Source organism: Nicotiana tabacum, chromosome 22 (assembly GCF_000715075.1).
Source record: "Nicotiana tabacum cultivar K326 chromosome 22, ASM71507v2, whole genome shotgun sequence".
Taxonomy (NCBI): Eukaryota; Viridiplantae; Streptophyta; class Magnoliopsida; order Solanales; family Solanaceae; genus Nicotiana; species Nicotiana tabacum.
This window is the reverse complement of record NC_134101.1, coordinates 230,246,928-230,269,601: the sequence shown is the minus strand read 5'-3', so window position 1 is coordinate 230,269,601 and position 22,674 is coordinate 230,246,928. Positions and strand designations below refer to the sequence as shown.

General features: G+C 40.7%; 1 protein-coding gene across 2 annotated transcripts; it reads left to right on the top strand.

Moving 5' to 3' along the window:
* Nucleotides 1-9,212: 9,212 nt before the first annotated feature.
* Nucleotides 9,213-10,475, top strand: LOC107830234 (kirola). Of its 2 annotated transcripts, XM_016657736.2 has the most exons (3): nucleotides 9,213-9,353; nucleotides 9,457-9,504; nucleotides 9,970-10,475. In XM_016657736.2, exons 1-3 carry the CDS (start codon nucleotides 9,318-9,320, stop codon nucleotides 10,240-10,242), a joined length of 357 nt encoding a protein of 118 aa, XP_016513222.1. In that variant the 5' UTR covers nucleotides 9,213-9,317; the 3' UTR covers nucleotides 10,243-10,475. The 2 variants fall into 2 exon arrangements, with proteins under 2 accessions (XP_016513222.1, XP_016513221.1); XM_016657735.2 differs by having other exon boundaries at nucleotides 9,260-9,504; nucleotides 9,986-10,475.
* Nucleotides 10,476-22,674: the final 12,199 nt, after the last annotated feature.

Genomic DNA, 22,674 nt, shown 5'->3' with positions numbered 1-22,674 from the left:
AACCATCCGCTGAGCATTTAGAAATGAAATAACCTTGCTAAGAGTATAATCTAAAGTACCTCTCCAATCTAACCGTGGTATTCCTGGCATAGCCAACATCATGGTGTTGTAGCGTGACAATCAAGAATAACATAATAGGGCGACAACCAGTCCATGCCCAAAATAATATCAAAGTCTACCATACTGAGCAATAATAAATCGGCTCTGGTCCTAAACCACTAAGAATGACCAAACACGACCGATACACATGGTCAACAACAACAGAATCTCCCCACAGGTGTAGACATATAAATAGGAGAACTCAAAGAATCACGAGATACGCCCAAATACGGGGCAAAATAAGAGGACACATAGGAATAAGTGGAGCCTGGATCAAATAAAACTGATGCATCTCTATGATAGACTGGACAATACCTGTGATGACATAGTCGGATGCAACTACCTTCGCCCTAGCAGGAAGAGCATAATATTTGTCTTGGCCTCCCCCTAGGGCGACCTCTACCTCTAGCTAGCTGTGTAGGTAGAGTGGTAGCGGGTGCTGTAAACATATCCCGAGGACCCGGTGGAGCACGCTGAGCCTAAGTAGTCTATAGAGGTGCACCTTTCTTGAGTCTGTGAAACATGTGACGACCTACACCACACTCAAAACAAGCCCTCGAAGAATGTGCCTATTATGGCTGGCTCGGGCTTGATCGGTTGGACTGACCACCAAAAGCACCCCGTGCAGCAGGTGCATTGGACAACGGTGGTGCATAATAGAGAGCTTGAGGCAAAGGAGTGGCCGGGATACCGCTCGCGGATAGAAGTACTGGATAAATAAGGTGACTCACATAGTCCCTACCATGACGAGTTGCAGCTGGGGCACGAGTACCACTATATGTGCCAGACTCTCGAGACCTCCTGAGCTCTCTTTCCTCTCTCTCCCAAGTCAGCATACCCTCCAGCCACCTAGCAATCCCCATTGCCTGCTGGTATGCGATGTCCATCTCCAACTCTAGGGCCATGCTAAATCTGATGTTGGGGCTGAGTCCCTTGATAAATTGATGGACCTACTCTCTAACAGTTACAACCAAGGCTGGTGCATGCCTAGACAAATCACTTAACCGAACCGCATACTTTGACACGGTCATAAAACCCTGGCGCAAATACTCAAACTCTGCGTGCCATGCATCTATGAGACTCTAAGGAACATACTCCCTCAAGAACATATTTGAGAACTGAGTCCAAGTGAGTGAAGCTACCTCGGCTGGACTACCCAAGTCATACGCTCGCAACCACGGATAAGCTGCTCCTTTAAGTTGGGACGTAGTGAAACCAACCCCACTAGACTCCACAATACCTATAGTACGGAGGATACGGTGGCACTCCTCAAGAAAACCCTAGGCATCCTCTGATTCCAAGACACAAAAAGTAGGAGGGTGATACTTCTTTTACCTCTTGAGCCTAAGCTGCTCCCTTTCTAAAACTGCTGCCCTAACCTCGGACTGAATTTGGGTTACCGACTACAGTGGTATAACCTTTGGAACCTAGTCGACTTGAACCCCTAGGGTACGGGCAACAGGAGTCAATGCTCCTCCCCCGGCCTGAGATGTGGTTGGAGCAAGTGGGATCAACCATGCCTGAGCTAAAGTGCCGAACATGCTCAGAAACTGGGCAAGGATCTCCTGGAGTGTTGGTGCAATAACAAGCATCTCATGTGCTTGCGCTCCAACTGGAGCTACTGTGGCTCTTATGTAGCAGCTCATGCTGGTGCTTTAGCTGCACCACATGGACGTCATTCGCCTTTACCCTGGCCTCGGCCTCTCGCAGCTCTACTAGGGGTGCGGGTGTCTTGTCATCTTATCTAGCTATACATGTCCTCACCATCTGTGAGAGAATAAAAAGACAGAAGTTTAGAATCCTGAAGTCAACAATTTTGTACGATAAGGAATTAAAGAAGTGAAGCTTTTCCTAACAGTTCCATAGCCTCCCAAAGATAAGTACAAACGTCTCTGTACCGATCCGCGAGACTCTATTAAACCTGCTTATAACTCATAACACCTATGATCTTAGAGCTCTGATACCAACTTGTCACGTCCCCAATTTCCCGCCATAGGATGTCCTGATGACACCTAGTATCTAAGACTAGGTAAGCCTAACATCATGCGGAATAATTGAAATAATAATATAAAAGCTCAAAAACGTCAACAATTGTATAAAGTAAAGACTACAACTCAAAGTATATACAACTCCCAAAACCCGGTAGATATAAGTCACAAGCTCTAGATGCAATGTTGCACAACCCTATGGATCATCTCTATCAAGAAACATAAAGGAACAAGGAAAAAGATGGGATAAAAGGGGTTTCTGAGTCCTGCGGACGCGGGCAGGTGTACCTTGAAGTCTACAAGCAGCAACGTAACACTCTAATATCGAGGCTTATATAATGTAACTAGATCTGCACCAAAACACATGCAGAAACATAGTATGAGTACACCACAACAGTACCTAGTAAGTGACAAGCCTAACCTTGGTAGAGTAGTGACGAGGTCAGGTCAAGACCCTACTAGAGATAATAAGAACAAGGCAGAAGATATAATAAAATAAATAGAATGATAGGGAAGTGAAACGATAAAGAATTTACGGAAGTAACAACATGGAATTAAGAATGGAGGGTGATTCGTGATTTTAGCATTGTTTGATGTGGTTTGAGGCCTCGACTAAGTTTTGATGGCGTTTTAGGACTTGTTGGCATATGTTGTTGAAGTACCGGGAACCGCGGGTGGATTTAGAATGGTTAACAGATTAAAGTTGGTTTTGGAAGAATGGCTGAAGTTGCTGCACCTGGTGCAATCTCACCTGCGCAAGATTGATTATAGGTGCGAGCCCGCAGAAGCGAGCCATTGTGCGCATGTACGATTGGAGAAGTTTGGTCTATGGGTGTAGGTGCGAGGGAAGGACCGCAGAAGTAGAGTCACTTTGGCGGAAGATGGAACGCAAAAGCAAAGGGGTCCTGGAGCTGAGAATCATAGAATCTGACAGATTCCGCAGGAGTGGGTGTGCAAGTGAGATCCATTTGTAGCAGAAGCGGAATTTTGGACCTTAAGTGGAATCCGCACATGCAATGGGATTTTCGTAGGTGCAGCGTCGAAGGTGCGACTTCAGGTTGCATGTGCGGGATCGCAGGGCAGAAAAAGGGCCAAGTCGAGGATTTTATCACATTTTCAATTTTGGGACTTTGAGAGCTCGGATTAAGGCGATAATTCAAGGATTTTAAGAGAGAACTTTGGGGTAATGATTCCTAACTCGTTTTTGGTTGTATTCCATTCATCTATAGTTGATTTCATCATTAAATTAAGGAATTTGGGAGAGCAATTTGGGGAAGAAGGGTGGAAGTTCTTCAACTAAGTTTTTGAGATTTGATTGGGATTTTGATATCGGATTTAGATAATTTTGGTATGAGTGAACTTGTGAGTGAATGGGTGTTCATATTTTATGACTTTTAGCCGATTCCGAGACGTGGGCCTGGGGAGACGTTTTAGGGAGATTTTCGAATTTCTTGCTTAAGTCTTGATTTCATTAATTAGATTAGTCTATTTATAGTTGTATTTATGATATGTAATTGCTTTTGGTTATATTTGGGCCATTTAAAGTGAGATATTCGTGGAAAAGGCATTGTTACGGATTGATTGAGCTTGGTTTGAGGTAAGTGGCTTGCCTAACCTTGTGTGGGGGAACTCCCCTTAGGATTTGGTACTGTTTTGATATGTGAGCACCGTGTACGTGTAGTGACCAGTGCGTACACGGGCTATTTGTTGTAAAATCCAATTTTCACTGAGTAATAACCTATTTTCTTCTTATTTGAGTTCTATCAGCATGCGTGCTTATCTTGTTTAGCTTAGAATAATATGTCTACGTATCTTAAATGCTTATCTAAACTCTGTGCATCATGCCTATTGAATTTTCCTAGTTTTCTCTTAACTTTACTTAGCCTAAACTGTAGGATCTCTTCTGTAATTTTCATTGTTTGAGCTGCATATTTATTTTTGGACTACAGAACGGTATTTTGGGAGATCCCCCTGCACATATACTTTGGGACTACGAGACGGTATCCCTGCAGATCCCCCTGCATATTTACTTTTGGACTCACACCTGAGGCCCCCGGGACCTCAACCGAATATACCAACAAGTACTAAATCATCATACAAACTTAGTAGAGCCTTCAAATCACATCAAACAATGTAAAACCGCGAATTGCGCATCAATTCAAGCCTAATGAACTTTTGAACTTTTAACTTTTATATCCGATGTTGAAACCTATCAAATCACGTCCGATTGACCTCAAATTTTGCACAAAAGTCATAATTGACATTATGGACCTATTTCAACTTTTGGAATCAGAATCTGACCCTGATATTTAAAGGTCCACTCCTGATTAAACTTCCCAAAATTCTACTAATTTTCATCTTTCGCCAATTAATGCTGAAATGACCTACGACCTCTAAATCAACGTCCAGACGCGCTCATAAGATTAAAATCACTATATGGAGCTATTAGAACCGACAAAACTCCATTCTGGAGTCGTCTTCACACAAGTCAAACAATGTCGGCTCCTACGACTTTAACTTTCAATTTAGGTACTATGTGTCTCATTCCACTCTGAAACTCTTCCGAACCGGACACCAAACATTTTGGCAAGTCACGTAACCACAAAATGAAATAGAGGGAGCAATAAATAGGGGATCAAGGTGAATACTCTCAAAACGACCGGGGTGGGTCGTTACAATTCATTTTTGTAAAAAGAAGAAACATATCAACTTATAAGCTCAAAATAAAAAATCCAAAGTATCCTAATCGATTAATCTAAAACCGAACTTAAAAAATCTAATCCAATCCCAGCTTATTTGGATTGGATTTGGATTGTCAATTCTTCAATCCAAAAATCAAAAATCCAAATCGAAATCGAAATTTTCACGTGCAATCTGAACTGCCCAAATGCCGACCCCTACTAATTATTATCCACTTGCTTTTGTTTTTAAGGAATCTTTACACAAATAGTCGATCGAATTCACAATTTACCTTTCTTAGCCAGTATACATATATTATATATACATCTATCGACTATTTTTAGTTTACATGTTGTTATTTAGGTTAATTTTTTAAAAATATATGCTCTGGTATAAACAATCAAGAAAAGTAGAGCCACGACTTTAGTTCTAAGATTCTTATTTTAAAGACCCATATACAGGGGCCAAACTAGAATGTTATATGTCAAACTCAGTAGATAAAGTTTATATTTTTGTTAAGAAATCAACCAAATATGTAAAAATTAAATTTAAAACTCAATTACTAACCCTGATGTGACTATCCTAAAAGTCAGAATTCATAAAGTTTAAATTCAGGCGCAGCATGTCTCTACTTTTATGTATGGATTTTACCCTTTATTAGGTTTGGACTCTCTATTTAGTTTTCACGAGATAGGATTTCCTTACAATTCCTCGCTGGTCTCTTGTCAATCAATCTCAAACTTTGCCAAGTTTGGTAGTGTAATTAAAAAAAGGTTTGGCAGTCTACGTAAAATGAGATGGGAGCATATAACTCTTACACATGTAGCAGTTTGCTTATGAGAGAGATTTTATTTCTATTTAGTATTTTCCCAACGTACTTTGCAGTCTCAGACATTTATAGGGAATTATATATATATTTTTTGCTAATTAGAGAAGTGTATTATTAAGTAGGAGGAGAAGAAGACGAATAGAGAGCATTATAAGTTGGCTAAGAAAGAGGCAAAGCTAGCAGTTATGGCGGCCAAGACTACAGTTTTTAGTCGTTTGTATGAGGAACTTGAGGGCCGAGGTTGGGATAAGAGGTTGTTCAAGTTAGCCAAGGCACGAGAAAGAAAGGTGCGCGACTTGGACTAAGTAAAATGCATCAAGGACGAATAAGGTAGAGTTTTGTTGGATGAGGGGCTTGTCCGTCGGATATAGCAAACTTACTTCTATAGTCTCTTGAACGAGGAGGGGGACATGAGCATTGTACTGGGTGATTTGGAACTCTCTAGGAGTCGTTGTGACTTTGGGTATTGTAGGCAGATTAGAATTGACGAAGTTGAGGGGGCTATACGTTATATGAGCAGGGCCAAAACGACCGGGCCGGATGAAATTCCAGTGGGTATTAGAAGAGTGCGGGCAAGCCAGGCTTGGAGTGGCTCACTAGGTTATTTAATGTTACTTTTAGAATGAAGAAGATTCCCGAAGAGTGGAGGTGGAGCACGATAGTTTCACAAAATTACAATAACTATCAGGGTATCAAGCTGCTTAGCCATACTATGAAAGTCTGGGAGAGAGTGGTAGAGCTAAGAGTCAGGAGGAGCGTGTCTAGTTCCGATAAATAGTTTGGGTTTATGCCAGGGTGTTCGACAACATAAGCCATCCACCTTGTTAGGAGATTCATAGAGCAGTATAGGGAGAGAAAGAAGGACTTGCATATGGTGTTCATCGACTTAGAAAAGGCGTACGATAAAGTCCCGAGGGAGGTTTTGTGGAGATGTTTGGAGGCTAGAGGTGTACTTGTTGCCTACATTAGGGTGATTAAGGACATGTATGATGGAGTAAAGACCCAAGTGAGGACGGTGGGTGGGGACTCAGACCATTTTTCGATTATGATAGGGTTGCATTAGGGGTCGGCACTCAGCCCTTTTCTGTTCGCTCTGGTGATGGACGTACTGACGTGCCACATCCAAGGGGAGGTGTTGTGGTGCATGCTATTTGTAGATAATATTATATAGATAGACGAGATGCAAGACGGTATCAACACATATTTAGAGGTATGGAGGCAGACCCTAGAATCTAAAGGTTTCAAGTTGAGCAGGACCAAGCCAAAATACTTGGAGTGTAAGTTCAGTGGTGAGACTCAAGGAGAGAAAGGGGAGGTGAGGCTGAACTCGCAGGTTATCCCTAGGAGAGGAAGTGCTAAGTAACTTGGGTCTATTATTCAGGGGGGTAGGGAGATTGATGAAGATGTCACACATCATATTGGGGCGGGATGGATGAAACGGAGAATTGCTTCTAGTGTTTTTTGTGACAAGAAGGTGCCACCGATACTAAGGGTAAGTTCTACAGAGTGGTGGTCAGACCAACAATGTTATATGGGGCTTAGTGTTGGTCAGTCAAGATCGCTCATGTCTAGAAGATGAAGGTAGTAGAGATGAAGATGTTGAAACAGATGTGCAGGCACACCAGGTTAGATAGGATCAAATATGAGGTTATTCATGACAAGGTAGGTGTGGCCCCTATTGAGGATAAGATGCGGGAAGCGCAGCATAGGTGGTTTGGTCATGTGAAGAGGAGGAGCACAGATACCCCGGTGAGGAGGTGTGAGAGATTGACATTTGAGGGCCTACGGAGAGGTAGATCTAGGCCAAAGAAGAGGTGGAGCGAGGTGATTAGGCAAGACATGGCGTAGCTTTAGCTGACTGAGGATATGACCCTTGATAGAAAGGTATGGAGGTCGAGGATTAAGGTAGTAGAGTAGGTAGTCTAAAGTGTTCATAGCAGTAGTATTGGCACGCAGTCTCACTTTCTGTTGATAGTAGGTTTTTTTGACAAACCGTTGTTCTCTTTCATTGTTGATCACCTTACTATCTTGCTGCTTTTTATTCTGCTTTTATATGGATTTTTGGTACTATCCCTTCTCGTCTATATTTTCATTAATGTGGTGCTTATGCTTTCCTGAGCCGAGGGTCTATTGAAAACAACCTCTCTATCCTCATAAGGTAGGGGTAAGGTCTGCGTACAGACTACCCTCCCTAGACCCCACAGTATGGGAAAATACTGCGCATGTTGTTATTGTTGTATTATTAAGTAGGAAATTAAGAAGTGTTATTACAGCATAGGACTGATCTTAATGATGCAGTCCCTAAAAAGTCTTTGTGGAAAATAGAGAAAAAAAAATAAAGGTGATTTACTCTAGAAATAGTCTTCACACTCATCATAAGTATATGAGTTCTAGGTGCTCCCATGTTTAGCTAGTGTATGCCAATTGGTTCCCTTCACGGTAGACTAACGGCCAGTTGATCAATTGCATCGAGCAGGAACCTGCAGTGATGTAGAAAATTAACATAAGCTTTGTTATCACATGTGTTGTTTAATATGGAAATTAATACGCAGCGGTCCGTCTCCACTATTAGTGGTATACGATTTTTCGTGAAAGCTAGTTCCAGACCTTTGAGTAATGCAATTATTTCTCCTTTTATCGGTTATGATGCCACTATGTGACTAGAGAATCCATCAATCCAGTTTGTGTTTGAATCTCTTATGCTTGGGCGTTTTATATTTATTCCGATATGATATACATAAAACCGCTCTTTCATTCAGCATTTATTATATTTCTGTAATTTTTGAATAAGTCACCCAAAAAACTAATTGCTTAAAATCCGTTGATTAGGTTAGCAAAATGACAACATAATTGTTATATTTCTGTAATTTCGAAAAAGTTATATTATTTTTGTAAAACTGTCCAAAGAATCCTCAATTAGGTTAGCACAAGACATAGAACATAACATGATTTTTCACGTGATATGTTTTATTTTAAAGATAGATATCAATGTTGATGGCAACTTCTGATCATGACAGAGCAGCTAAGCATCGCTTAGGAAAACATACCCAAAAACATTGTTTATAAAGAGATATTTGGTAAAACACAATAACATATAATATTTTTATCTCATATAATAAATATCTACCATACAAATACTTAATCAAATTCACCATTTTTGCATGTTTGGAAGATATTGAACTCACCTAATGTGTCAATGTAATAACATCATATTTTCACCATTTAAACAAATGTTGCATTTATTTAAGATCAATTGCTATTTTACAATAGTTTATTTTTCTTCTGTACATTTTTTAGTGATAGAAAACACATGCAACACTCTTATCATCTTATCTTGTTGTTGTTAGCGCTTATTGTGACTGGTTCTTTTTCATTTTTTTCTGGAGCCAAGGTCTATCGAAATAACCTCTCTATCTTCACAATGTATGGCTAAGTTCTGCGTACATCTTATCCTACCCAATTCTCACTTTATGAGATTACATTGAATTTTTGTTGTCTCTTGTAATAGAAAATACATGCAACACATGTAACTAAAACTTGTCCACTTGTCTGATAAAAATATTGCTTTTTTAAATACATGATATAAATATGTGGTGGATAAAGGTTTGTATTACTAGCTAGCTTTTCAAAGTTAACTGAAATCTATATAAAGACTACAAGTCCTGAACATTTTCTCACCACTTAATTTTCACAACTTATTACTAATCCGAGGAGAAGAAAATATGGGCATCAAAGGCAAGTTGATTGCTTCAATGGAGGTAAAGTGTGAAGGACACTCCGTTCATGATATTTTTCACGTTAATACTCATCATATACCCAATATAAGCCCTAATAAGATCAATGTTTTTGAGATTCATGAAGGTGAAATCGGAAAGGTTGGTTCGGTTGTTAGCACAAAATATAACGAAGGTAATACACATCCCCCTCCCCCCTCTCTCTACAGAAATATTTTGAGAAATTCTTTCACTTGTAGGTGGAAGTTATTTTCTTAGTTAAAACTATATTAATTGTTAATTTTATTTTGCTTGCTCCAGTAAACACTTAGACGTTATTATTAATCTTTATCACTCAAAAGTTTCATCAAATTAAACTAGTTTATGAATTGTTAATATTATTAGCAGTCTTTAATATCACCAACCAAATATATCTTAGAAAAACCAAATATCTATGTAATCAAATTTATATATAGTCTTCCCTACTAATTCCCAGATTCTCCAAAATGTCAATTTTTCTTGTGAGATTCTTAAAGATAAGTCCGTTAATAATTTTTTGAAGAAAATGAAAATTAAAAACAAAGGAAGAAATATGAACATATTATTTTGTGAATATTTATATCTTTTTATGAAAAATTGGACAGTTGAACATTAATTTCAGATGTTAATGATTATAGATGGAAGAGAAAAGTTTATCAAGCATACAATTGAAGCCACCGATCCTCAAAAGAAATCAGTCACTTGGAAAGTAATTGAAGGAGATTTATTAGAATTGTATAATTCCTTCACTATAGTCACATCCATTGAAGACCAGTGGATAACATGGACATTTGTGTACGAGAAGAAAACTGAAGATACCCCTGAGCCCCTCGCTTTCATGGGCGTAGTCCTTGATATGACCAAAGATGTAGAGGGTCATCTTCTCAAGAAATAGAAGATATATATATATATATATATATTTATTTATTTATTTATTGTGTTGTGTTATGGTCTATTTGGCAATACTGGCTAGTACTAGCTAGCTAGCATGTGAAATAAATAAGGTTGCGTATTTGCCATTCTATGGATGTATTTTCAATGATTAGTATATGTAAGATATTATGAAATTTTCGAGTCCGGCCATGTTGAAGGAATTTTATATATGAAGAGTTGAATTTATTAGAAAAATAATATGTACAATAGAATATAGCTCGAGGTGTGAATACATTATCATTAAGAATATTTTGCCTACATAGTGAATAAGATAACTAGGAGTTATATGAGTTATAGTTCATTCGGTGCTGATAGAGTGCTTGGATGGGTTCATGTGATTTTGGGAAGCAACACTCACAATTTCTTTTGGGAAGAAAGTCAAATTTATCCCTTTAATTTAGCAAGTTGTCCACGTTTATTCCCAGTTTTACTATCGATGCAAATACGTCCCTATCGTTAAGAAAGTAGACAAATATACCCCCGAACTCTAACGGCTTTCCACTATGGCGAAGGACTCCCTCAATAAAAATGCCATGTAATTAAATAATCTGCTCTCATGACCCAAGTTCTCCCTCCATGAACTGTCGTGACGGCACCTAGTCTGTACGACTAGCTAAGCCTAATAACTTGCGGAATAAAATAAAGATACGGAAACTAATAATTTAACAGGTAAATATAATAAAGAAGTTTAAAATGCCGCTCGGTTAGCGGCATATACAATAAAACACTCTCGAACTGAATATAAGCACTCCCAAAACCCAGAATCTCATGAATCACAAGCTACAGAACATAGTATTTCTAACTCCAGAAAATCTAACAACGAGGAAAATATAGGAAGTCTATAACTGAAGGAGGAATAGAGAGGGACTTCTAGGTCTGCGACGCAACAGATATACCTCGAAGTCTCTAAGATTGCCTTACCTCACTAAAAGTATGGCTGAGAAGAAGTACCTGAATTTGCACACGACAAACATGTGCAGGAAAGGGAATGAGTACACCACAGCGGTACCCAGTAAGTTCCAAACCAAACCTCGGTCGAGTAGTAACGAGATCAGGTCAGGCCCCTGCTAGTTTATACATATAATAAGGTAAAACAGTAGGAAATATCGCAGTAGTGTTAAAAATGCTAACAATAAATGAAAATAAAATCACAGGAACAATATAACTCAATACACAGAGATAACAACAGGGGATCTTCCGGGATACCGTCCCGTAGTCTCAATGTAAATGTACAGAGGATCTCCCAGAATACCGGCCCGTAGTCCAAATCGTAAATGTACAGGGGAATCTCCCGAAATACCGTTCCGTAGTCCCAAAGTAAATATTCAGTATAGGGGGATCTCCCAAGATACCGTCCCATAGTCCCAAATATAAACATACCGAGGGATCTCCCATAATACCGATCCATAGTCCCAAAATAAATACACAACTCAGTCAATATACACAACAATACTAGCTAGGAAAAATCTACAGTTCTAATCAAGTTCGTAGAAAGAAAGACAAGTAATTCTTACTCGAAGTATGCTACACAGAATCCATGTAAGCAGTTAAAGCAGATAAGATAGTTAAAGAACGTAAACATGCCTTCCTAAGCTAAACAGGAGGCTACATATACTGGTATTGCTCAATTAAAGGATAACATAGATATTTACTGAATGAAAATGAGGTTTTTTAACAATTAGCACGTGTACGCACTCGTCACCTCACGTACACGATCCTAATGAGGGTTCCCCCATATAAGGTTAGGCAAGCCACTTACCTCGAACCAAGCTCCAAATCAATCTAAAATCACGCTCTTTCCACGAGTATCCAACTCTGAGTGGCCCAAATCTAATCAAATCAATTACATAACGTAATTAAAGCTACAAGCAACTAATTTAGCTAATGAATTCAAGACTAAGGAAAGAAAATCGGAAAACGCCAAAACATCCTTCCCCGGCCCACGCCTCGAAATCGGATAAAAATCACAAATTATGAACACCCATTCACTCACGATATCACTCATCCAAAAATTATTCAATTTCGACGCTTAAAACCTGATAAAAAACCAAAAATTCGATTAGGAAACTTTTCCCCCAAATTCCTATTTTTTATATAAACGAAATAGGGTTAGGAATCGTTACCCACTGACTTCCTCTTCAAAATCCTCACAAAATCTCCTTCTCCCGAGCTAAAAATCGAATTTAGTGTTATGAAATTTCAAACCCTCGAAATCATCTTTTCTGACCAAAAATTTTCGTATTTGCGCCCATGGGGCTGCATCTGCAGTCCCGCACCTGCAGAAAAAGCATCACAGGCACAAAAGTCACTTACCCAGGCTGGGGCCGCATCTACGGTCACTAGGCCGCATCTACGGTCCCGCATCTACAATCTCCCAGCCGCACCTATGATTCTTGCTTCCTTGATCCATTTCCGCTTCTGTGGCTACCCACCCACTTCTGCGGCACCTGTGGTCCCACATCCGCAGGTGCAATTATATCAGGTTCAACAAACTTCAAAAAATGCCTAAGTCCAAATTAAATCTGTTAAGCATCCAAAACTTATCTGAGGCCCCCGAGACCTCAACCAAACATACCAACCAAACATAAAACAACATACGGAGTTAGTCGATCCCTCAAATCACGTCAAACAAAGCCAAAACCACAAATCACCCTCCAATCCAAACTAAATGATCTTGAAATTATAAAATTCTACAACCGATGCCGAAACCAACCAAACCACGTCTGATTGATCTCAAATTTTGCACACAAGTCATATTCACCACTACGAACCTATTCTAACTTCCGAAATCGGATTTTGAACCCGACATAAAAAGTTCCACTATCGGCCCGAAACTTGAAAAATTCAACTTTCGCCATTTCAAGCCCAAATAAGCTACGGACCTCCAAAGCACAATCCGGACACGCCTCTAAGCCCAAAATCACCCAACGGAGCTAACAGAATTGACGAAATTCATTACAGAGCCGTCTTCATACTGCTCCGACTATTGTCTAAATTTTAAGAGATAAACTCTCATTTAGGGACTAAGTGTCACAAAACACTATGAAACTCCAGATGAACTATCCCGAAATTACAGTATCATAAAAAGACACGGGGAAAGCAATTAATAGGGAATCGAGGCGTTAATTCTCAAAACGACCGGCTAGGCGTTACATCCTCCCCCTCTTAAAATATTCGTTTGTCCTCGAACGAGCATAAAGACATACCTGAAGTGGTTAAAAGATGAGGATAACAGTTGCGCATATCCTGCTCGGTCTCCCAAGTCACCTCCTCGACTAGCTGACCCCGTCACTGAACCTTTACTAATGCAACAATCTTTGACCTCAGCTTTTGAACCTGCCTGTCCAATATAGCCACTGACTCCTCAACATAAGATAGATCCTTGTCCAATTAGACTGAACTTAAATCCAACATGTGAGACGGATCGACGTGATATCTTCGAAGCATCGAAACATGAAAAATCGAATGAACTCCTGCCAAACTAGGAGGTAAGGCAAGCTCATAAAAAACCTCCCCAACACGCTGCAACACCTCAAAGGGGCCAATAAACCTTGAAGCAACCTCTCTAACACGCTCCAACACCTCAAAGGGGCCAATAAACCTTGGGCTCAACTTGCCCTTCTTTTCAAATCTCATAACGCCCTTCATAGGCAAAACCCGAAGCAATACCCACTCTCTAACCATAAAGGAAACATCGCAAACCTTCCAGTCCACATAACTCTTTTGTCTGGACTGGGCTGTACGAAGTCTATCCTGAATCACCTTAACCTTCTCCAAAGTATCCTGAACCAAGTCTGTGCCCAGTAAACTAGCCTATCCCGGCTCGAACCAACCTACCGGGGATCTATGCCGCCTACCATACAGAGCATCATACGGGGCCATCTAAATACTGGACTGATAACTGTTGCTGTAGGAAAACTCCTCAAGTGGCAAGAACTGATCCTAAGAACCTTCAAACTCCATCACATACGCACAAAGCATATCCTCAAGAATTTGAATAGTGCGCTCGAACTGTCCGTCCATCTGGGGATGAAATATTGTGCTCAACTCCACCCGAGTGCCCAACTCATGCTGTACGACTCTCCAGAACTGTGATGTAAACTGAGTACCTCTATCAGACATAATGAAAACTGGAATACCATGCAGGCGAACAATCTCCCGAATATAAATCTCAGCCAACCGCTCTGAAGAATAGGTAGTACATACAGGAATGAAGTGCGCGGACTTGGTAACCTGATCCACAATGACATCGAACTTCCTCCAAGTCCGTGGGATTCCAACTATAAAATCCATGGTTATCCGCTCCTACTTCCACTCCGAAATTTCTATCTACTGAAGAAAATCACCCGGTCTCTGATGCTCATATTTCACATGCTGACAATTGAGGCATCGAGTTACAAACCCAACTATATCTTTCTTCATCCTCCTCCACTAATAGTGCTGCCTCAAATCCTGATACATCTTTGTGGCACCTGAATGGATGGAATACCGCAAACTGTGGGCCTCCTCTAGAATCAACTCCGGAAGCCAATCAATATTGGGCACACATATCTGACCCTGCATCTTCAATACCCCGTCATCACCAATAGTCACATCTCTAGCATCATCATGAAGAACTTGTCCTTGAGGACAAGCAAATAAGGGTCATCAAACTGACGCTCTTTGATACAATCAAACAAGGAAAAACGAGAAACCACACAAGCTAGGACCCTACTAGGCTCTGAAATATCCAATCTCACAAATTGGCTTGCTAAGGCCTGAACATCCCTCGCCATGGGTCTCTCTGCTGCGGGTAGATAAGCCAAACTCCCCAAACTCTCTGCCTGATGACTTAAAGCATCGGTCACTACATTAGCATTCCCTGGTGGTACAAAATAGTGATATCATAATCCTTAAGTAGCTCTAACCACCTCCTCTGACGCAAATTAAGGTCCTGCTTGAACAAATGCTGCAAACTCCGGTGATTAGTATAGATATCACAAGGAACACCGTACAAATAATGACGGCAGATCTTCAAGTCATGAACAATAGCAGCTAACTCGAGATTATGGACATGATAATTCTTCTCATGCACCTTCAGATGCCTGAACGCGTAGGCAATCACCCTTCCGTCCTACATTAATACCACTCCAAGGCCAATCATCGAGGCATCCCAATAGATAGTACAAGACCCCGAACCTGTAGGCAATATCAATACTAGGGCTCTAGTCAAAGCTACCTTGATCTTTTGAAAGCTCTCCTCACACTCTTCCGTCCACTTGAACAGAGCACCCTTCTGGGTCAGCCTGGTCATAGGTGCTGAAATAGATGAGAATCCCTCAACAAACCGACGATAATAACCCGCCAAACCGAGAAAACTACAAATATCTGTAGTTGAGGATGGTCTGGGCCAACTCTGCACTGCTTCCACTTTCTTCATATCCACCTTGATCCCTTCACTAGATACTAGGTGACCCAAGAAGGTCACTAAATCCAACCCGAACTCAGATTTTGAGAACTTCGCATATAATTTCTTTTCTCTCAAGGTCTAAAGCATTGTCCTCAGGTACTGCTCACGATCTTCCCGACTCCGGGAGTACACTAGAATGTCATCAATAAAGACAACGACAAACGAGCCAAGATATGAATACACTATGCATCAAATGCATAAATGCTGTTGGGGCATTGGTCAGCCCAAATGACATAACAAGGAACTCGTAATGACCATACTGAGTCCTAAAAGCAGTCGTCGGATATCTGGCTCTCGAATCTTCAACTAATGATAACTTGAACACAAGTCAATCTTAGAAAACACTCGAGCACCCTATAACTAATCAAACAAGTCATCAATACGAGGCAAAGGATACCAGTTCTTCACTGTAACTTTGTTCAACTGGTAATAATCAATGCACATACGCATAGAACCATACCTTTTCTTCACAAACAAGACAAGAGCACCCCAAGGTAACACACTAGGCTGAATAAAGCCCTTATCAAGCAATTCTTGTAACAGTTCCTTCAACTCCTTCAACTCAGGAGGAGCCATACGATAAGGAGAAATAGAGATGGGCTAAGTGCCCGACAACAAATCAATACCAAAATCAATATCTCTGTCGGGCGGCATGCCTGGAAGATTAGCTGGAAACACATCTAAAAAATCCCTCACTACTGGGACTGACTCAATTGTAGGGGTATCAATACTGACATCTCTCACATAAGTTAGATATGCGTCACACCCCTTCTCAACCATTCACTAAGCTTTAAGAAATGAAATAACTCTGCTGGGAGTGTAATCTAAAGTACTCCTCCACTCTAATCAAGGTACACCTAGCATAGCGAGCGTTATGGTTTTGGCATGACAATCAAGAATAGCATAATGGGGCGACAATCAGTCCATGCCCGAGATAACATCAAAATCTACCATACTGAGCAATAATAAATCGACTTTGGTCTCAAAACCACTAAGATCAATTAAACACGACTGATAAACGCGGTCCAAAACAAGAGAATCTCCTACATGAGTAGAAACATAAACAGGGGAACTCAAAGAATCCTGAGATATACCCAAATGGGGGGGCGAAATAAGAGGACACATAAGAATAAATGGAGCCTGGATCGAATAGAACCAATCCATCTCTATGACTAACCGGAACAATACCTGTGATGACAGAATCGAAGGCAACAACCTCTGTACGGGAAGTAAGGGCATAGTATCTAGCCTTGCCTCCCTCTAGGGTGACCTCTACCTCCCCGACATCTAGTTGGCTGAGTAGGTGGGGTAACAACTGGTGCTGTAATCATAGCCTGGGAACTCTGTAGAGCACGCTGTGGCTGAGAATTTTGTGGAGGTGCACCCCTCCTAAGTCTGGGGCAATCCCTCACCATATGGCGAGTGTCGCCACACTCAAAACAAGCTCTGGGATGGCGTGGTGGCAGTGACTGGCTCGGCCAGGTCTGCTGGACTGACCACTAAAAGCACCCCGTGCAAGAGGCACTCTAGATACTGGAGGTGCATAATAAGGCTCCTGAGGTCTAGGAAGAGCAGGAATACCAATGGCTGCTGGAAGAGTTGAATGAATGGGGCGACTCACATAACCCCTACCATGACGAACTGCAATTGGGGCACGGGCACCAAAATAGTGGCCCAACTCTCGAGATCTCTTGGCCTCTCTCTCCTCCGTATCCCAAGCAAGCATGCACTCTACTCTCCCAACAATACTCACCACCTACCGATAATATATCCATATCTAACTCCCAGTCCATGCTAGACCTAATGCTGGGAATTAGCACTTTAATAAACCGGCAAACTCTCTCACGAACTGTAGAAACCAAGGTCGATGCATGTCTAGACAAGTTACTGAAACGAACAACATATATAGAAATAGTCATAGTACCCTGGCGCAAATGCTCAAACTCCACGCGCCATGTATCCTTGAGGCTCTAAGGGAGATACTCCCTCAAAAACATATCCGAAAACTGGGTCCATGTAAGGGAAGTTGCCTTAGCCGGACTGTCCAACTCAAAAGTATGCCACCACTGATAGGCTGCCCTTTGAAGCTGGAAGACAGTGAAGGAAACTCTACTAGACTCTGCTATACCCATAGTGCGGAGGATACAGTGGCACTCCTTCAGAAATGCCTGAGCATCCTCTGATGCTAGACCATTAAATGTAGGAGGGTCGTACTTCTTGTATATCTCAAGCCTTCGCTGCTTTTCCTCTAAAAATGTTGCCCTACCCTCGGGCTGAGCTGGGGCTACAGGCGGTACCGGTATAACCTCTAGAATCTGATCAACCTAAACCAGCTGCTCTGGGTGTGGGAGGAGTCTATGCTCCTCCCCTATCCTGAGATGTGGTTGCAGCAAGGGGAATCAATCGTACCTGAGCTAGAGTGATGTACATACTCATGAACGTGCTAGGGTCTCCTAGAGAGCTGGAGTAATAGTAGTAGTAGTAGTATTAGTAGTAGTAGTAGTAGTAGTAGTAGTAGTAGTAGTAGTAGTAGTAGTAGTAGTAGTAGTAGTAGTAGTAGTAGTAGTAGTAGTAGTAGTAGTAGTAGTAGTAGTAGTAGGCGTATCAGGCGCCTGGGATCCAGCTGGAGATGCCGGTGGCTCCTCTGTAGCAGCTCGTGTGGGTGCTCTGGCTGCACCACGTGTGCGTCCTCGGCCTCTACCCCGGCCCCGGCTTCTGGCGTCTCTAGTAGGGGATGCAGGTGCCTAGTCATCTTCGGTAGCATGTGTCCTCACCATATGTAAGAGAATAGAAGATAGAAGTTTAGAATTTTGAAGTCAATAATCTCGAACAACAAGGAATCAAATGAAGTGGAATTTTCCTAATGGTTCCATAGCCTCTCAAAGATAAGTACTGACGTCTCTGTACCGATTCGCGAGACTCTAATAAAATGGCTTGTGATTCATGACTCCTATGAATGTAGTGCTCTAATACCAACTTGTCATGACCCAAGTTCTCCCTCCGTGAGCTATCATGACAGTGCCTAGTCTCTATAACTAGGTAAGCCTAACAACTAATGGAATGAAACAAAGATACAAAAACTAACAATTTAACAAGTATATATAATAAAGAAGTTTAAAATGCCGCTCGACATACAATAAAACACTCTCGAACTGAACATAAGCACTCCCAAAACCCGAAATCTCATGAATCACAAGCTACAGAAATACATATTGTTTCTAACTCCGGAAAATCTAAATACGAGGAAAATATAGGAAATCTATAACTAAAGGAGGAATAGAGAGGGACTTCTAGGTCTGCGGACGCGGCAAATTTACCTCGAAGTCTCTAAGATCTCGCCTCATTGGAAGTATGGCTGAGAAGAAGTACTTGGATTTGCACATGAAAACTATGTGCAGGAAAGGGCATGAGTACACCACAACGGTACCCAGTAAGTGCCAAACCTAACCTCGGTCGAGTAGTTACGAGATCAGGTCAGGGGCCTACTAGTTTATACATATAATAAGGTAAAACAGTATGAAATATCGCAGTAGAGGTAAAAATGCCAACAATCAATGAAAATAAAATCATAGGAAGTATATAACTCAGTACATAGATATAACAATAGGGGATCTCCCGGGATACCACCCCGTAGTCCCAAACATAAATGTACAGAGGATCTCCCAAGATACCATCCCGTAGTCCAAATCGTAAATATGCAGAGGAATCTCCCAGAACACCATTTCGTAGTCCTAAAGTAAATATCCAGTACAGGGGGGTCTCTCGGGATACCGTCCCGTAGTCCCAAACACAAACATACAAGGGGAACTCCTGGAATACCATTCTGTAGTCGCAAAATAAATACACAACTTAGTCAATATACACAACAATAATAGCTAGGAAAAATCTAGCGTTCTAATCAAGTTCATAGAAAGGAAGACAGGTAATTCTTACACTAAACATGTTGCACAGAATCCAGGTAAGTAGTTAAAGCAGATAAGATAGTTAAAGCACATAAACATGTTTTCCTAAGCTAAACAAGAGGCTACATGTACTGGTATTGCTCAATTAAAGGATAGCATAGATATTTACTTAATGAAAATGGGGTTTTTCAATAATTAGCACGTGTACGCACTCGTCACCTCACGTACATGACATTCATATAACAATAGTACCAAATCCTAAGCGGATTTCCCCTACACAAGGTTAGGAAAGCCATTTACCGCGAACCAAGCTTAAAATCAATCCAAAATCATGCTTTTGCCGCGAGTATCCAACGCCAAGTGGCTCAAATCTAATCAAATCAATTACATAACGTAAATAAAGCTATAAGCAATTAATTTAGCTAATGAATTCAAGGCTAAGTCAAGAAAATAGGAAAACGCCCAAAAATTCTCCCCGAGCCCATGTCTTGGAATCGGGTAAAAATCACAAATTATGAACACCCAGCTCATAAGATCACTCGTCCAAAAATTATTCAATTTCGATGCTTAAACTCCGATAAAAACCTAAAAATTCGATTGGGGAACGTTTTCCCCAAATTCCATTTTTTCCCACTCAAATTCCTTAATTAGATGGAGAAAATTACTATAGATTGTTGAAATATAAATGAAATAGGGTTAGGAATCGTTACCCATTGACTTTCTCTTCAAAAACCTCACAAAATACCTTCTCCCGAGTTAAAAATTGAATTTGGTGTTATGAAATTTCAAACCCACGAAATTATCTATTCTGCCCAGTGATTTCCGCATTTGCGCCCATGGGGCCGCATCTACGGTCCCGCACCTGCGAAAAAAGCATCGCAGGTGCGAAAGTCACTTACCCGGGCTGGTACCACATCTGTAGTCACTAGGTCGTATCTGCGGTCCCGCCGTAGCCAGGTGTACCTGAGGTTCCTTCTACCTTGATCCATTTTCTCTTCTGCGGCACCGCACATGCGGTCCCATATCCGCAGGTACGATTATATCAGATTCAACAAACTTTAGAAAATGCCTAAGTCCAAATCTAATCCATTTAGCATCCGAAACTCACCCAAGGACCCCCGGACCTCAACCATACATACCAACCAATCCTAAAATACCATACGAACTTAGTCGAGCCCTCAAATCACGTCAAGTAACGCTAAAGCCACAAATCACCCTCCAATTCAAACTAAATGAATTTGAAATTCCAAAATTCTAACACTGATGCCGAAACCAACCAAACCATGTCTGATTGACCACAATTTTTGCACACAAGTCACATTCACCACTACGGACCTATTCCAACTTTCGGAATTTTATTCCAACCCTGATATCAAAACTTTCACTATCGGCCTGAAACTCTAAAAATTTAACTTTCGCCATTTCAAGCCTAAATAAGCTACGGACCTCCAAAACACAATCCGTACACGCCCCTAAGCCCGAAATCACCCAATGGAGCTAACGGAATCGACAAATTTCCATTTTGGAGCGATCTTCATACTGCTCCGACTACAGTCCAAATTCTAAGACTTAAACACTCATTTAGGGACTAAATATCTCAAAACACTCTAAAACTCCAGATGAACCATCCCGGCAAATTACAATAGCAGAAAAAGACACGGATGAAGAAGTTAATAGGGTATCGGAGTGTTAATTCACAAAACAACCGGCCAAATCGTTACACCTGCCCTTACTTTTCTTTATTAATATTTCTTTTCATTCTCAATTTTTGTTTTTTGTCCCTTACTATTTTTCTCTCTCATTTTTCCTACCATCACCATCAGAATCCCTTCCATTTCTCTCCCTTGCCCTCCCACCATTATAGTGGATAATAAAATTTATATCTAAATGGTTGAATTTGTTAGAAAAATAACATGGACAAAAGAAATTTATTAGCTCGTTGCGTGTAAATATGTTGTCCTTAAGAATATTTCGCCTACATAGTGAATACGATAACTAGGAGTTATGTGACTTAGTTCATTCGGTGCCGATACAGTGCTTGGGTAGGGTCATGTGATTTTGCGAAGAAACATTCACATTTTCTTTTTGGTTGCTCTTTGTAATTCTAGTTTATCAACTTATTGATAGAAAACTGAAGGTGTTGGTTTATGTTTAGTCAACAATGGCATGCCAATTGGAAGAGTTGGTGGAAAGAGTTGGTGTGGATGCTAGGAGGAAGCTTCCTCCTTTGATGTCACCCATGACATCAAGAGGAGGTAGTTTGATGTCACCAATGACATCAAGAGGAGGTCTTTACCTCTATAAATAGATGCACTCCTTCATTTGTAGAAATCATCCCAAAAATAATACAACACATTGTAGTGAGTAGAGAGTTAAGAGAGAAATTCTCTCAAGTGTAATTGGGAACTCTCCCCTTCCTTTGTTAATATTAAAAAGGCAACTGTTCTCTGGTGGACGTAGGATTATTTTGATCCGAACCACGTTAAATCTTGTGTTCTTTATTTTACGTTTCTGCTAACAAAAACAATATCTTAATTTAGGGTGTGTTTAGCATGAAGGAAAATATTTTTCATAAAAAAATATTTTCTTAAAAAATAAGTGATTTTCTTACCCTTTTTTTTAGTATTTGATTAGCTAGCAGAAAATATTTTTTGAAAAATATATAATCTAGGCAAGAACTATGGAAAACCAAATGAATGAGGGCAAGGGGAGGAGAGGGGGTAGGACTGGGGCAGAGGAAGGGGGACAAGGGAGGAGTGGGCGGTGTGCCAAGGCGGGGGTTGGTTTGGGAGGGGGAGATTTACCGGGCTGAGAACTTGAGGCAGTGGCAGGTCTAGAGCATTGTACAAGGATTCCTGGGAATTCAGTAACTTTTGCATAAAGATTGTATTTTTATTAAAAAGTCCACCAAATATCTATAAATATCTTAATATGAACCCAATTATTATTGTTTATTAATTTGAAATTACGATAGAAACTCATAATCTTCAAATCCTAGATACGCCTTTGGTTGGAGGGTTGATGTCACGACCCAAAATCTAAC